The sequence below is a fragment of the Ascaphus truei genome, chromosome 18, assembly GCF_040206685.1.
Source record: "Ascaphus truei isolate aAscTru1 chromosome 18, aAscTru1.hap1, whole genome shotgun sequence".
Taxonomy (NCBI): Eukaryota; Metazoa; Chordata; class Amphibia; order Anura; family Ascaphidae; genus Ascaphus; species Ascaphus truei.
Window position 1 is genome coordinate 26718 of NC_134500.1, and position 17694 is coordinate 44411.

The following is a 17694-nucleotide window of genomic DNA, read 5'->3' on the forward strand; positions in this document are numbered from 1 at the left end:
TTAATATGCACTTTGGGTGCAATATATAGGGACTGCGAGTGACAGTTTTCTACTTTCAATTAGTACTAAGAACTAGCATATTTAAATGTGTGCATGTGCATAGACATCGTGAAGCTGGACAATTGTCTCAAACTATTGCTGCTTCCAACATCTTCCTTGTTCCATTGCATACAACTGTGCAACAAGGTGCTCTATCCCTTTTATCCTTGTTGAATTCATCCACCTTCAATAGTATTTTTTTCCCATAGACACCTAGTATTCTTTTACCTAGACCAGTCAGCATAAGACATCTGTAACGGTTGAATTAAATAATTGACACAAATTTTCCAAATATAATTAATTTTACATCATTTGTAAGTTATTAATTCTCTCTCAAATAATTTCTATGCTTTGGCATTGACTTTGTACCAAATATGAAATATAAAATACTCTTTACTTAATCTACAACTCACCTTTTGAGAATAATGTAAAATTGATGCACAAAACCTAACAATTCAGATGTTTATCACAGGATTTATATTACAGTTACAAGTGGATCATTTTAAAATTCATTATTGAAGGGAAACTTCTTTGCGCGCACCTAGTACATTTTTCCTAGCACAAATCTCTTCATGGTGACGGAAGTAGTGTAACCGAATTGACATGGGTGGCCTGTGTTGGCTGCGCATGCGCACTAGGTGTCCAGTGCATGGCACACATGCGCAGAGGCACCCGGCGCACTGCACGAATGCGCAGAAGCGACGGGACACACAAACACAAAAAGAACAACATTCTAAATGTATAACAGCATTGTGACGGAAGGGGTAGCAAGCCTCACATAATAAAAGGTGAGGCCCGGCTGGCTGCCCCAATACCGAATTATGATCTGTTAGCCCACAAGCAATCAGTCATTCTTAAGTTTAGATTAGATGTCTGAATAATTCTGAGGGCCATCTAATTTAATATTAATTTAATATAAATTGATATATATAAATATATACGGTAGTTTTAAAAGATATTGTAGTGTGTGTTTCAGTGGTTGATTCTCCACCTTATTTGTTGAGTTTTTCTTAAAACCCATATATTACAGTTACCTCTGTGATATTACACATTTTATGGTTCTAGGCTTCAACTGTACTTTAATTGTATTTTAACATTATATGTATTATTCACCATTGTCATTCCCACATATGGGTTTTAAATAGTTTTTCTGGTCCTAGAAGACGTTTATTTATGTTATAAGAAGTTTATATGTTGTTTCTGGTCACTTTTATAAGGGATACTAACACAAATGAAAGCCACACACCTGACAAAGAGGACATGCCTTCAAACATGTAAGGTGGCTTTCTGTTGGTTGTTTGGCAAGCTGTGGGAGTAGCTGTGACATGTGTGCAGGAGAGCCTGTGGAGCTTGGACCATTCCCCCTGCTCCATAACTCACAACAGGCCAGGAAGGTGTGACATTGTGATGTAGCGACACACCGCACGTGCACACGTGGTGCAGAAGCGCTGGAGAAGTGCTGCCTGACAGCCCATACTGGCGGACGTGCCAAGGAGATTGATGGAGGAGCCCTGCCTACAGTGCCTGTAATATTGAGACCGCACCAGCTGTGCTGTTTGCTTTTAATGCACGGACGCTTGTAAGTGCATATTTATGCTTTGTTTCAAGTAAAAGAAAACTTACTATACTATGAGGTGTGCGCTTTTCTCTTGTTTTGTTTTTATATAGATTTTAAAAGGGAAATGTTAAAACAGTAAGCACGTTCTAAGTGAAACTTCTTTGAGTTTAGTCGCTGAAATTGTATTTTGATTGTAATTATACTTTCAAAAGTTTTTCATTCAATTTCACTGGCAAAACACAAAGAAGATGTGATTTGATGTGAGTGTCGTTTTGGGGTTCTGGAGCTTGATGGGTTAGGCTTGTCCAATAGTAGGTGCAGGCCCCTTTGGTGTGTATGCTGTGAGCGAAGGTACTGTGTGTGTGTGTGTATGTATAGATAGTGTGCGTTAATAATGTATTAAATATTAAAAAAATTAAAAAAACATGTTGCACAATAAAAATAATTTTTATTTATTCAACTTTGACACACACACACACACACACACACACACACACACACACACACACACACACACACACACACACACACATTTCAGTGGCGGTAGCGACACAAAATCTTTCTTTTCCCTGTCGGCCGGCTCCACGCTCACTGCCGTGCACGCGCATGGCACCATTATAGAAAGGCTGACTAACTGGCCAATTATAAGTGCCGCGCATGCGGACGGCGGAGCGCGCATGGACACTATATAACAGCTCTTATGCAGCTGTTGTTGCTTGGAGGTGTGGCTCTCCTCCCCATGGTTTACAGCTCGCCCCGCCCCACTTTCCAATTACCAGTTTTTATCCTGATCCTGTGTATCACAGACCCATAATGGTCTGTCTTCCTCCAGCAGAAACGAGAGGTACATGAGGATTGTGCCAGGTAGTATTAGGACCTGCAGATTGGGCATGCCGTGAAGTGGCTGCAGGCTTATAACCTTTTGGCCAAAAGGGTTTAACGAAATTACCCTTTTTCATGAGCAGATAAGCACTGAGGTATTGCACTATATGTTGTGTCATTTTGTATGATGCGCTGGCCTTTCTGTTTTTGTTTGCATTTTTATTTTTGTTTCAAGTAAAAGAAAAAAAACTTACTATACTATGAGGTGTGCCCTTTTCTCTTTTTTTATATAGATTTTAAAAGGGAAATGTTAAAACAGTAAGAACGTTCAAAGTGAAACTTCTTTGTGTTTTGTCACTGAAATTGTATTTTGATTGTAATTATACTCAAAAGTTTTTCATTCAATTTCAGTGGCAAAAACACAAAGAAGTTTCACTTAAAATGCAGTCTCAACACACCCTTTTTTCAGCAAGGAAGACAACCCACAATAATAAGGTACATTAACATTAAAAACTAGAAAATGTGTAAAACGGTATATGGCCTAGTTTTTTCATGATTCGTGATCAGTTTGTTAAATGAGCTATCAGCTCGAAGGAGAGCTGAGTAAATTCATCTTCTGACAAGAGGCAGTTCTTAATAATGCTAACAACAGATTCTTCTGTTATGCTGTAGAAATCTTTCTGATTTTTGATAGGTAGGTGTCCTGCAAGCTCACAAAGGGCAACATTAAAAGCAGACTCCTCTTTGACACCAAAGCATGATTTTCTTGCCCAGATGACAATCCGAATGCCTTCTCTAGATTCAGAACGCTTCAGATTTTCAGGTTCACTGCCCCTGGTTATAAACAAGTTATGTGCAATATTTTTGGCCACAAAAAAGTCTGTAACTTTGCAAATGTCCTGAGCCACAGACTCCAAATGTTTCCCATCCGTGTAAAAAAAGAATCCTGGAGCTGGGAAATTATTGAGTAGGTGGAAGTCAATTTTAGGACACAGAGGTTTACTGCATGATGACTCTATCAGAAGTTCCTGATCCAGATAATATCCATGCAGATGTAAGTGGTTTACTGAAGCAAATCCCCCAAGGCTGTTAAAGCCAACTCGAAATCCTGGATGAGCACTTAGAAGAACTGATTCCAGACCAAACCACATGAGATCTCGGGTCAGAATTTGGGGCAGACAAAGTGATGGATCCGGTATAAATAAAACATGTCCAAATTCAAGAGGGCTTACATTTATCACCACTAAAGTGCTATTACTGTTGCACTTGCTCTCAAATGACCCTTGCAGAGTGAATCCAGGCTTACCAGCCAAATACATTGTTGGCACCATATCATTAACCACTGAGCCCTTACCTACACAAATTGCATCTAGTTTCATTGCAATCTCAGCTGATGACCTGATCATTTGAAACAAGACTTCCTGAGGTTGGATTTTATTGAAATTAAACTGGCTTTGGTTGAATTTCTGATGGATGCTCTGAATGTCCTGTGGCTTCCTCCTATCTACACCTCTCTGGATGTTAAGCTGTGCCACATACTTGGCACTACCAGGTAAAATTCTGGTCTGTAAATTCCAGAGAGGATAACGAAACAGACCCAGCTTCATCTTTTTAACCCAATTAGACTGTAGTTCTCTATCAAACCTGGATAGGAATCTGGTTTCTTCTGAACCTTGCCTTCTTTCTTGCCACGTATTCCCTGCAAATACAAAGTCGACCTCTGAGTATTTATATATCCATGCTCCACTTAAACCCTGTAGATGGTTCTCCTCTGTCTTCATGTCTGCAGTCATAGCTCAATTTTAAATACACTTCCACAAAATTATTTCTCTCTTTGTTCACAAGCAAGATATTTTTCCTGTTGAAAGAAGAGATTCACTGAATAAACTAAAGCACACATTCATAATGTGCAATTCACAACTTAGACATGAGAAAAGAATGCATATCCCTTATATCTGCAAGGTGTTATCAGCCAGTTGGAATTTCATGTTTAATTAATACAGTGTTGTATTTATGGTCAAAACTACATACTTATAGTATTATATATCAGCAACCTTGTAAACCTTATTTGTTTGTAAACCTAACCTAATTTGTTTCTTTGAGGAGGTAAGTAGGAATTTAGACCAGGGTAATGCAGTTGATGTGGTCTACTTAGATTTTGCAAAGGCTTTTGATACGGTTTCACACAAGAGGTTGGTGTACAAAATAAAGAAAGTTGGACTCAGTAATAATATATGCACCTAGATTGAAAACTGGTTAAAGGACAGACAACAGAGGGTTGTCATAAATGGAACTTTTTCAGGTTGGGCTAAAAAGTCGTGAGTGGAGTACCTCAGGAATCGGTACTTGGACCCCTGCTTTTTAACTTGTTTATTAATGACCTTGAGGTTGGGATCGAGAGCAAAGTCTCCATCTTTGCTGATGATACTAAATTGTGTAAGGTAATAGAATCAGAGCAGGATGTAATTTCTCTTCGGAAGGACTTGGAGAGACTGGAAACGTGGCAGGTAAATGGCAGATGAGGTTTAATACAGATAAATGTACGGTTATGCATTTGGGATACAAGAATAAAAATGCAACTTACAAATTAAATGGAGATATATTGGGTGAATCCTTGATGGAGAAGGATTTAGGAGTGCTTGTAGACAGCAGGCTTAGCAATAGTGCCCAATGTCATGCAGTAGCTGCAAAGGCAAACAAGATCTTATCTTGCATCAAACGGGCAATGGATGGAAGGGAAGTAAACATAATTATGCCCTTTTACAAAGCATTAGTAAGACCACACCTTGAATATGGAGTACAATTTTGGGCACCAATCCTAAGAAAAGACATTATGGAACTAGAGAGAGTGCAGAGAAGAGCCACCAAATTAATAAAGGGGATGGACATTCTAACTTATGAGGAGAGGCTAGCTAAATTACATTTATTTACATTACAAAAGAAGCGTCTAAGAGGGGATATGACAACTATATACAAATATATTCGGGGACAATACAAGGAGCTTTCAAAAGAACTATTCATCCCACGGGCAGTACAAAGGACTCGGGGCCATCCCTTAAGGTTGGAGGAAAGGAAATTTCACCAGTAACAAAGGAAAGGTTTCTTTACAGTAAGGGCAGTTAAAATGTGGAATTCATTACCCATGGAGACTGTGATGGCAGATACAATAGATTTGTTCAAAAAAAGGTTGGACATCTTTTTAGATGGGAAGGGTATACAGGGATATACCAAATAAGTATACATGGGAAGGATGTTGATCCAGGGATTAATCCGATTGCCAATTCTTGGAGTCAGGAAGGAATTAATTTTTCCCCTTAATGGGGTTTTTTGTTTGCCTTCCTCTGGATCAATAAGTAAGTATAGATATAGGATAAAGTATCTGTTGTCTAAATTTAGCATAGGTTGAACTTGATGGACGGAAGTCTTTTTTCAAACTCATCTACTATGTAACTATATTTAACTATGTAAACAGTTTGCAGTTGAAGGGCCCAGCAACCTGTTTAACCAAACAAGAAGGAATCAGAGTCACCCAAGGTTCTCAGACTAACCTCAGGGGGATACTAATGGTAAAGATAAATTATGATGTGATTGTGATGGTAGGGGTAGATTTGGCTGCTTTAAATAAAAGGTCAAGCCAGCCATTACCCCTACTTGTCAATAATATAATGTAAATGGTGTAATGGTGTAAATGGGAGCGCAGGATCAAGTTGAAAAATAAAGAAATGCATACAAATTGCGACAATGTACAAATGTCCGATTGGGCGGTGGGGGACAGTGGGAATATAACTATAAAATGGACAGTGCTACTAGTCACACTGTCATATGAGAGCAGAATGCCCTAAATGGTATCTTTGGGGATATCCCTCAAAGCTCTTCTGTCCCCTTGATCTGGAACTCGGACAGTCAGTGGGAGGCAGGTATGTAATCCTCCCCATGATGGTGCCACACAGTGTTGGATAATACACATAGAGAAGGTAGAGTCTAAAAAAAAAAGATGTTTTTTTCCATACATGATCCTGCGCTCCCTGAACTACACCATTTTCACTTCTATGAGGATCTAGGGATGATCCTATTGGGTTGAGCAGCATACCCATCATTGTATTGCACGGTTATATTATTCACGTTTTTATTTCTTTACACCATCACGGCATTGGATCACTTTTTGAAGAAAGCGTCTTAGGGCATCATGCAGTAAGCGGCGGAAAGGCAATTCTCGCCCGTTTCCCGCCAAAAAAGGCTACCCCTATTCAGTAAGGGGCGAGAAAGTGGCGAGAATAAAAAAAATGCCTGTTTTGTTGGCAGTTTTTTTTTTCCGCCAGTGGCGCGGCGAGAAGGCACTTTCCGCCTAAAATAGACACATTTTCCGCCACGCTGTATTCTAGTAGTGGCGAGTAGCTTTGCGCCGCTATTCGCCACTCTAGAATGGCATTTTCATGGAGAATCAGCCACGCAAGAAAAAGTTAGCTAGTTGATGGTGAGAGGCTGCTGATGAGCGGTGGATGGGCACTTAGAAAATATTCTGGCCTTTTTCCTGGCTGGGATTGATGCCGGGGGTCTCCTGAGCTGATACCATTAATGCCAGCACCGGAGCCCCCCGGCATGCATCCGAGGCAGGAAAAAGGCATTTAAACGCCACTTCATTACCTTAGCGGCTAACCACTAAGGCAATGAAGGGGTTAAGCCGCCGTGCCAGCATTATTGTGGGTAGCGGGGGTGGGTGAAGGGGGTATTTGGCCATTGGTGGTTGTTTAGGGCTTGCGGGGGGGTTGCGGGTGCGCTTAACCCTCCCGCTACCCACCCGCAAGCCCTAAACAACCACCATTGGTGCTAATACCCCCTTCACCCACCCCCGAAGCCCACAATAAAAAATAAAGCACATAATAGCCCCCCACACTAACTAATATATATATATATATATATATATATTGCTTTTGTACCCCAACAACCCCTATACCCCCCTAACATACAGTATAGTAATGGGAACAATTACTCGTAGACTCTACGGAGAGTGAGGAAGCCCAAGAAGGGCGAAACGCGTTGGTAGTATCCCTGAGACTTTTTTTTACCACTTCAGCCACCGTCGGAAGCAGGAGGCAGGAGCACAGCATACCATCCGGACGCGGAGAGTTAGCTGCGCACTTGAGTATCCTGCACAAACATTTTCCGATAGACTGGCTGTTTCTATGCACACCTAGCTCGAGTCATTTTGACTAAGTGCTTTTTAATGTTTTGTTAGGACTCTGTCCTCTTGTTGTTAATAAATATCACGTCTTTTCACCCTTGCACCCTTGTGTACCATCGTGTGATCCAGGCACTATTTGAGTGATTTAACATACTCAGTTGAAGGTTTGGATTTGAAGCTCCAGAGAGGGGAGAAGAGATACCAATTTGAGTTCATACTCACACATGTCCGTGTGAGTCTACTGTTAACCTAACGCGGTTACATTTTAAATCCACCTCCACCCCTTCACCCCTTCTTTCCCTATTTGTTTGGTGCAAAGAGCAGGTGGGGTGCGTGACAGCCCTGCAGTGAGGTGCCATCAAAGACACCTCCCTCCAGAGATCACTCACGCTTGTCCGTGTGAGTGGATGCAGTATTCCTCTGCTTTTCTGATTTTAATACAGTTGTCTACCCCAGATATATTTTATATTTTCTGTATTGTCCCTTACGCAATTTGTTCTCGTTTCATTTAATCCTGAGGACGACATCGCAAATCATTCCTGTGGAGAAGACCAGAAACGCTCAACTTCACAACAGAGGAGAAGAAAAATTATAAGCGGAAAGAACACAGAAGAGAAGACACCTAAAGTAAAGATACCTTGATGTGAAAGCATTTACACAAGGCTGTGTAAGTGTTTAGGTTATTGTACAACTTATTTCATCTCACAGCTCTATACCGTGCAGTTTTACAAACGTCTGTATAGTCCCTCAACCTGTGCTCCTCCATTTTTTGTCTGTTTTTCCATATTACCAAGGATCCTGGATAGGTCCTCTTTGGGGTTTGAGCAGCGGGAAGAGATTCGGAAGTAGAGGGGACCTTAAAGTACTCTTTAAGGTTGTATTGTTCTATCACTAGAATTGTATCACCCCACAAGTCATCCATTTGAGGTAGCGCCCGGGCTTTTCTGTACATCACTATAAATATACAGTAGACTGCTACTCTGGATCCTCTATGAGGACAGCGTATATGGGTTGAAGAGGCTATCCGGTCCATGAATATATACTAGTATAAACGATAGTATTGTAAAGTATTATAGATGGTATACAGATGCCTCAAACAGGTCACTTGGTGTCTGCGACTTGTGTGTATAGTGTGGATTGAGTGATAATAATGAGCAGCAAATCAGCAGTATAACTAGTTTAAATAGTAATTCGTAAGCTGTTCTCTATATGGTAATTCATTCACAGCTCCACTGCAAATACACACCTGCTGGATACAGGTCGCTAGGTATATGCGACCTGTGTGTGCGGTAAGAGAGTAATGAGTAATGCACTGCAGCCGCTTGGTAGTCTCATAGTTCAAGTGAAATGGTACCTGGATGGCTGCTGTGTAGGGACAGTTAGTCTCAACTCAGAGGAAACGGCGCCTGCAGGGCTCCACCCGGCGTGGTGTATTCATGAACACCACAGAACAATGCGAAGGTCTGCAGCAACTGTATTATTTAGGGTTTTACCCCACCCGGCAATTTAATGTTCATAGAGGATCCAGAGTAGCAGTCTACTGTATATTTATACACTTCTCCTGCTCTCATTAGGCTCTGGCACTCTGATGTGTTTACTACTACTGTCAGTCTGCCTAGAGGGAGACCTTGCGTGGAAACAGTTAAATGGGAGCCTTTGACACATAGTTTAACAGCCTTATTCCCCCAGCTAAACAGTAGCCTAATTTCTAGCAATCTGTACTCTTTATCTTGCGTTGCCTTGAAGGACCATTTTAAATTGTTGTCCACTCTATATATTCGAGTACTACCTACCTTCAATACCCATTATATTAGGCTGTATTCAGCACGTTGGTTTGATGTATAATTAACTTGCTGTTTAACTATAGCCACTCTAAGTACTCCACACCTGGCTCCCTGGCTGTGCGCCATTCGTTTTTTCTATTGGATGTGTCTGGATTCTGGATCCTTCTTGGCTTGCACGCCGGCAGAGGAACCCTGGAGATGACGTGAGTGGGGCTTATTGGTTTAGACTATTATAGCTAAGTCTGACTGTTGTCACTGATACTTACAAGTCTTTAATTGCCTACCCACTCCCACTGGTTTCTCCAGGGTTAATATTACTCATGTTATTGGATGGAGTTGCTGCGGGTTTGAGCACCCCAACTCTTTTACCCATCTTCGAGAACCTGTCCACGACCACCAAGATAGTGTTCATTCCTCTGGACTTGGGCAACTCCACGATGAAGTCCATAGAAATGTGGGACCAGGGGCGGTCGGGAACTGGAAGGGGTAACAGAAAACCCTGAGGCTTTTGACGGAGAGTCTTGCTTTGAGCGCACGTGGGGCATGCGCGGGTAAACTCCAGAATATCTTGAGACATCCTTGGCCACCAGAAATTCCGACGAATGAGATCAGTAGTCTTCTTAAAACCTGGATGACCTGCAGATTTAGAGGAGTGACCCCAAGACAGGACCTCTGGAACAATTTTGGATGGTACAAAGAGTTTGTTGTCGGGAACGACCAAGTCCTTGGGAATGCGTCTCTGGGAGTGCAAATGCTTGTCAAGATTCTTGAACGTAGAGGTGGCGAGAATCCTCTCATGTGGAAGGATAGTCTCCAACGACTCCTCTGGCCTCTTTTCAGAAGAATGTATTCGGGAGAGTACGTCTGCCTTTACGTTCTTGGTCCCGGGGATATAGGACAGGTGAAAATCGAATCGAGAAAAAAACAGAGCCCAACGAGCCTGTCGTGGACCAAGGCGTCGAGCGTTCTCTATGTAAAGAAGGTTCTTGTGGTCCGTGAGAATAGTAAACGGCTCTTTTGACCCCTCCAGCAGGTGTCTCCACTCTTGAAGAGCCATCTTCACGGCCAGAAGTTCCCTGTTACCCACGTCATAATTCCTCTCGGCAGACGAGAATTTCTTGGAAAAATATGCACAGGGATGTAACTTATCTTGGGGCGTGGGTCTCTGGGAAAGAACGGCACCAGCGCCGCAATCAGAAGCGTCGACCTCCAGGACGAAGGGAAGTTCGATGTTGGGATGACGGAGAATAGGTGCGGATATAAAGGCTTCCTTGAGTGTCTCGAAGGCGGAGATGGCCTCGGATGACCAAGCAGAAGGATCAGCTCCTTTTTTGGTGAGCACAGTGAGGGGTGCCACAATGGTGGAAAAACTCCGTATAAACTTACGATAGTAATTAGCGAACCCTAAAAAACGTTGAGAGAATTGGGTCTTGGCCATTCAGTGACTGCTTGAAGTTTACCGGAATCCATCATAAACCCCTCATCAGAAATGATATACCCCAGGAACGGAGAAGAGGTCATATGAAAGGTGCACTTCTCCAGTTTGGCGTACAAATGGTGTTCACGGAGACGGGAAAGGACGTAGGAGGTGTGGCGTATATGGTCCTGGAGATCTTTGGAAAAAATCAGGATATCATCCAAGTATACAATAACAAAAATATTGAGTACCTTACGAAAGACGTCGTTGATGAAATCCTGGAAGACAGCGGGAGCATTACATAAGCCGAAAGGCATTACCAGATATTTGTAGTGTCCACTACGCGTGTTGAAGGCCGTCTTCCATTCATCCCCCTTCCTGATGCGCACCAGGTTATAGGCACCACGCAGATCCAACTTGGAAACAATCTTGGCCCCCTGTAATTTATCGAACAGTTCGGTAATAAGGGGAAGGGGGTAACGATTTTTAATAGTTATCTGGTTTAAACCCCTGTAGTCGATGCAAGGCCTCAACTTTCTTGACGAAGAAAAACCCAGCCCCTGCTGGGGAATTGGAGTGACGAATAAAGCCTTTCTTGAGATTCTCCTGGATATATTCATCCATAGAGTGAGATTCTGGTAACGACAAGGGGTAGGTCTTGGACTTGGGTAGGGAGTAACCAGGAACTAGATCGATTGGACAATCGTAAGTCCTGTGTGGCGGCAAGAGGTCTGACTGTACCTTATTGAAAACGTCCCGGAATTGATGGTAAACGGAAGGTAGAATAACTTCGGGAAAAGAGGTATTGGCCAGCAGTTGATGAGTCTCGCCTGACCTCGACCTCCAGGAAATGGGAGCGGAGGCAGTCCAGTAAATGAGAGGATTGTTAAGCTGTAGCCAAGGAAGACCAAGGGTGATGGGTATCCCAGGAGCGTGAATGGCATCGAGAACTAGGTCTCCTTGTGCAGATGTGAAGACAGAAGCAAGGGAGCCGTCTCTAAGGAGATGTGGGCCGGGGTAAGAGGACGTCCATCGATACCGACGAGTGCGATGGGAACCTTCTTTCTCACTAGTGGTATACGGTTTACCCTGGCGAATTCAAGATCCACAAAGTTTCCTCCAGCTCCTGAGTCAATGAAAGCGGCGGTAGAAGTCTTGAACTTATCGCTTGAAAGGAAGACTGGAAATGTAAGTTTCTTAGGGAGTTCATTTAGGGGGACGTGGAAACATTACACCCAGAGAGAGCCCCTCTGTACTCACTGGGTGTTCCCGTTTCCCGGACACAGTGGACACTCCCGAACCAGATGTTCCATGGATCCGCAGTAGAAACACAATCCCCCGGCGTGGCGGAACTGCCGTATCGGTGTGTGGATGCGTTGTACGCCCAATTGTATTGGCTCTGGCAACTCCAGTGCAGGACGAAGAGGTGTGGTAGTACTTGGGGGAGCAGGAGTGCTGCTAAGAGTACTGGGGAACGGAACTTGAAAGTTATGGAAGCGAGTGCGCTGACGCTCTGAGCGGTGTACCTGGATGCGTTGATCCACTCGGACGGCCAAATCAATCAGGACCTCCAGTTGATCCGGCCTGGATTGGCGAGAGAGTTCGTCCTTGATGGGATCTGCCAGGCCTTGCCAGAATACGGACACGAGAGCCTCTTGTCCCCAGTTAGTCTCGGCTGCTAGAGTCCGGGATTCCACAGCATACTGTGTCACCATCCGCCGTCCCTGAGTGATCTGGAGGAGAGAAACAGATGCCATCTCCCGACGAGCGGGGGAATTGAATACCCGTTGAAACTCGGCTTTAAATGCCGGGTAATCTTGGGTAAGGTCAGAACGTCGCTCCCAAACCGGGGAAGCCCAAGCCAGGGCGCTGCCAGTGAGGAGGTTATAAATGTAGGCTACCTTCTTGCGGCCAGTATTGTAGAGATGGGGGGCCATTTCAAACTGCACCTCACACTGGTTTAGGAAACCCCTACAATCTTGCGGTTCACCTGCATAAGGCTTGGGGGGAGGAATCCTTACATCTGAGCTGCTAACTGCGCTTGCGGAGTGGGGGCTTACATCTGGCGGGGTCGCGTCGGTACCCTGTCTGAGAGTACTGCGACCTGGCGTGTAAGTGCCACAATTTGATCCGCCATGGCCTGGTTTTGCTGAAGCAGATTAGAGAGAAACCGCTGTAGTTCGGTCTGGTCTGCGTCTTGTGGGCTCAACATAATGTTACGCCGGTGCTGCCCACAGACCAGACCCGTCCCCTGAGCTGAAAGGGGAAGTGGTAATACACGCACCCACAGCAAAGGGAGCGTGTCCGGAGTGTGGTATGAAGCGTTGCCAGGCCAGGGGTAGTAAGGTAGACAATACTTGCCGGTACCGGTTGTAGAGATAGAGTGATGAATGCCTTGCCGAGGTCAGGGAGTGGAGAGTGGAGATAGGTCGTAGTCCAAGCTGTGTTCAAGGGGTTACCAGAGTGAGCGTTGTCCAAGGGGTGCCGAGATCGAGAGCCAGAGGGGGTAGTTGTACAAGCCGCGTCAGAACCTGTGAAAACACAGAGAATCCAGAAGTACTTCCATACAGAGACTATGTCGAGCGACGAGTGATGGGAAGCACAGGCATAATAAAGCTGGGCAGGCCAATGGGAAAAGGGGCCAGGCCTGGAGGACTGCAAGGAGTCTTCCCTGATAGGAGGGAGGTGTTACAGCCCAGCTGAGTGTAATCCTTGATTTGCATGGAACTGTGTGATGCTTGGGGGCGACGCCTCACTGCAGAAGCAGTGGTTAAAAGTGCTCTGTTAGGCGTGTGCTCTGTAAGCTGGGAATGCATGCACATAACGTCTGGGGCTGGCGTGCGTGTAGGTGTGCGTGCAGGAGGGCGTGGGCGCGCCCGGCGCTGAGCAGAGGAATCGCCGAGGGGAGTGATCCCGCGACGGCGGCAGAGGCGAGGAGCCGTGGAGGCCGGTAAGGCAGGATTGTTTTGTGTGTCCAGGGGCTCCCTGCGGAGAGGGAGTGCTCTGTGTGGGAAGCGAGGAGAACGCCGATTCCTGACAATATACAATGTAAATGCAATGTTTTGATTGTAATTTGAGGTTTTTGATTGGCATTTGAGGATTTTGATTGGAAGATCAGATTGGATTATTAAAGGTAATGGATTTTATTGTAGTGTGTCTGTACGGAGAAGTGGTATTTTGTAGTACAGCATGTTTTTGATAACCTTCCTACATTTATTTGTATATTGGTTCATCGTGTGTGTGTGTGTGTGTGTGTGTATGTGTATGTGTATATATATATATTATTTATTGCAATTACAATTACATTGCATTGCATTGCAATTACATTCAGATATCAATTAACCCCTTAAACACCTTATCGGATAATAACCGTAAAGGTAATTAAGGGGTTAAGCCATACTGGCTCGATACCCACCCTTCACCCATGAATTTGTACAGTGGATTCATCATGCAACTATATATATATATATATATATATATATATATATATATATATATATATATATATACACATATATATATATATATATATATACACATATATATACACATATATATATATATATATCAAAAAAATAAATAGATGATACCGTTCTGTGGCTAACGAAATGCTTTTATTTGTGCGAGCTTTCGAGATACACTGATCTCTTCTTCCGGCGATGTTACAATGAATGAAGCAAAAGGTAAACTTAAAAACAGTGTCTCTTGGAATGTTATCTGTGCTGTTCCTTCCCCCGGTGTGGATGTATATATATATATATATATATATAGTTGCATGATGAATCCACTGTACAAATTCATGGGTGAAGGGTGGGTATCGGGCCAGTATGGCTTAACCCCTTAATTACCTTTGCGGTTATTATCCGACAAGGTGTTTAAGGGGTTAATTGATATCTGAATGTAATTGCAATGTATTGGCTTTGTATTGGCTATGTATTTTGTGGGCAATGAAAGACAAGGACGGGGTCTTCTTATTGATTAGGTCAGTAGTACTTTATTTATTTGAATATGCTAGTTAATGTGTTTAATAATGGGCAAATAATCTATTATCCCTATCTGGATAATAGTTATTTTGCACATTATTGTACTGTAGGTGTTGGGGGGGGGGGGAGGTGTATGTATTGAATGTATAGGCCAGGTTTATTTTTTTTACATTCAGGGTTTGTTCCGTGGTTCTGTGTGAGACCTCTGGAGACCACCTGCGGTCTCCTCGGGTATCTCACGGGTATCAGGCTGGTGGTTCCACGGGTGACACCTGAGGGGATGAAGCGGTGGCCTCACATCTGTGGGGGCACCGCGGACCCGTAGCTGCGGGGATGAAGCGGTGGTCCCACATCCGTGGGGGCACCGCGGACCCGTAGTGAGCACTCGTGAGTTCCCCAGACCCCCGGGAGAACAACCCGAGGCCCAGCAGACACCTGTGGGTCTGACCCGGGGCTCCCAGACATCCGCGGGCCTACCGTGGGGACCCAATTGTGGCCCACGGTGACCCAAGGAGACCACCTGGGGGCCATGGCGCTTGGCGGGACCCACAAACAGGCCTCCAGAACCTGTGTGAAACAAGTTGCTGGTACCCTGTAGGTCTGTCAGGTGCCCCGCCAGCCCGCCGGGGACTCGCGTGGGGCTGGGGTATGAACCCTGTATGTAAAAGGATAAATCATGTATTTATGGGGGGGCACAGGGGGTGGGTAATGTATTTAATAAATATAATGATGTTTATTGTGGGTCACTGTATTGTTTTTATTGTGGGTACTGGAGGTGGGGGGGGGTATGTGGGTAGGCCTCCCTTATGGGTAGTGGGTGAGGGTGGTTAGGCCTCACGGGGTGGGGGGTTAGTGTGGGAGGGTATGTAGGAGTCCCGAGTGGTGGGTGAGGGTGGGTTAACCCCTTAATGACTGTAGCGGTTAATAACCGCTATGGTGATTAAGGGGTTAGGGGACATTAACTTGGATGTTTTCATTCTTGTGTCTGTTTTGCAGCAGCGGAGGGGGCATGGGCAGGATGAAGATGGGGATGCCCTTCATCGTGCCAGCCGGAAATGGGTGAGTGCTATATGTATTTAATGTATTTATTGTTGTTTATGTATTTTAAATACACAGGGGGTGTATGTTGTTTTTTGCAATGTTTATTGGGGGCAAATGTCCCCAATAAACATGCTATTCTGCCTTAACCCCTTCATTGCCTTAGCGGCTATCCGCTATGGTAATGAAGCAGCATTTATGTATTTTAATAATATTGTGCGGAAGCAGGGGGTCTCCTGGGCTGAACCGCATTGATTTGTGGCTCAGAGACCCCCTGCTTCCCGAGTTACAGGCCCCGGTTTGGGGCATCGGTTACAGTGTAGACGCCATATTTATAGCGGGCTCGTAGCGTATGGGACGCAATAAAGATGCCGTCTACACTGCACCCGTTGACACATTCCGGGGCCTGTAACTCGGGAAGCAGGGGGTCCCTGGTCCACAAAGCAACGCGGTTCAGCTCAGGGAACCCCCTGCTCACAGTACACTATTATTAAAAATACATTCATACTGCTTCGTTACCGTAGCAGATAGCCGCAAAGGTAAGGAATGATTGTTTATTAATATTTGTGTTTTATTCATACTGTAGATGTGCAGAGGGTCTCCGGAGCTGAACCGCTTTGGTTTTAGGTCCGGGGACCCCCTGCTTCCCGAGATACGGGCCCCTTTAGGGGGTGCCGGTATCCCTCTGCTTTGTTTACATTCCGCGGTCACATGATCGGGACCTTTAAATGCAGAGGGATACCGGCACCTCATAAAGGGGCCTGTATCTCGGGAAGCAGGGGGTCCCCGGACCTAAAACCAATGCGGTTCAGCTCCGGAGACCCCCTGCACATGTACACTATGAATAAAATTGTATATAACATAATTTTTAATATGCCGATGTTTGCGCCGAGAGAGCAACGGATCTCTCTCTGCTGCAAACACATCTCGGCAGGGGACAGCTTCTCGGCAGCTTCTCGCCAGGCAGCCGTCCCGCCACCGGTTACTCGCCATTATATCAAATGGTGGTGGCGCATTCATTCGCAAGGGACTCGGCCCTTACAGCATACAGAGAGTTTAACACACCAAAAACATGGCTAATGCTTTTTTTCGCTGCTTACTGCATGATGCCCTTAGTTTTTTCGACTCACAATAATATAATGTATACAGTTCATGTTACCTATCCTGTATATGTATATTGTTTCCACATCGGGCTGATGTTATATTTTGTAGCCTGGTTCCAGCAATTCGGGAGCCAGGGGTTAACGGTATGTTGAAGATTTTAAATATGTGGTCCTTTGTGTGGAAGATGAGTATATAAGTATACAACCACAACACAAAGGAGATCCTGGACGAGATAAAGTCAGTGGCACGATTCCACTTGTTCTGTTCAAATGCCCCACTCAACTTGCGGGCTGCCCTGGAACTCCAGCAACCACCCCTCGCTCAGGATTGGTCCAATGCAGATGAGCCCTCGCTGGCTGATTAGACAATCCACTCTGGGATTGATTAGGCCTCTGTCTTTCATGTTGGTGGAGGGAGACCATGGGAGACTTGGTTTCAGAGACTTTATGTAGTGTGTTCATTACATTTCCGAAGTCATTCGAGGGAGTTCCAGAGGCGTTTGGAGGGAAGCGACTGCAGGAACTTTAAAACTGCGGGCTAGTAGACTACAAGGCAGGGCTGCCTATACTACCGAGGACAGCGGCTCAGGTTAGGGAACGTGTATTGGAGTAAACTTCTGGATGGAGGTCCCTGCACCTAGGACTTTAGGTTATTCCCCCAGTTACCCAAGTTGGGTGAGTTTACGTGTGTGTTTTATGCACTGGAGGTTTGTGGAAAGTTCTGTCTAGTGTATTGATCCCTGGTGTAAATTGTTCTGGTCTCTCATG

General features: G+C 44.6%; 1 protein-coding gene across 4 annotated transcripts in view; it reads right to left on the reverse strand.

The window, feature by feature from the left end:
• Window positions 1-534: 534 nt before the first annotated feature.
• GDPGP1 (GDP-D-glucose phosphorylase 1) overlaps window positions 535-17694 on the reverse strand; it is a 33526-nt gene continuing 16366 nt past the window's right edge. For 2 of the 4 annotated variants that reach the window (XM_075575125.1, XM_075575126.1), the window contains one exon: window positions 535-4277. In XM_075575125.1, coding sequence (XP_075431240.1) covers window positions 2983-4212 — 1230 coding nt within the window. In that variant the 5' untranslated portion in view covers window positions 4213-4277 and the 3' untranslated portion in view covers window positions 535-2982. Of the gene's footprint in view, window positions 4278-9028; window positions 13334-17694 lie in introns of those variants that run through there. The other 2 variants (XM_075575128.1, XM_075575127.1) reach the window with 2 other exon arrangements.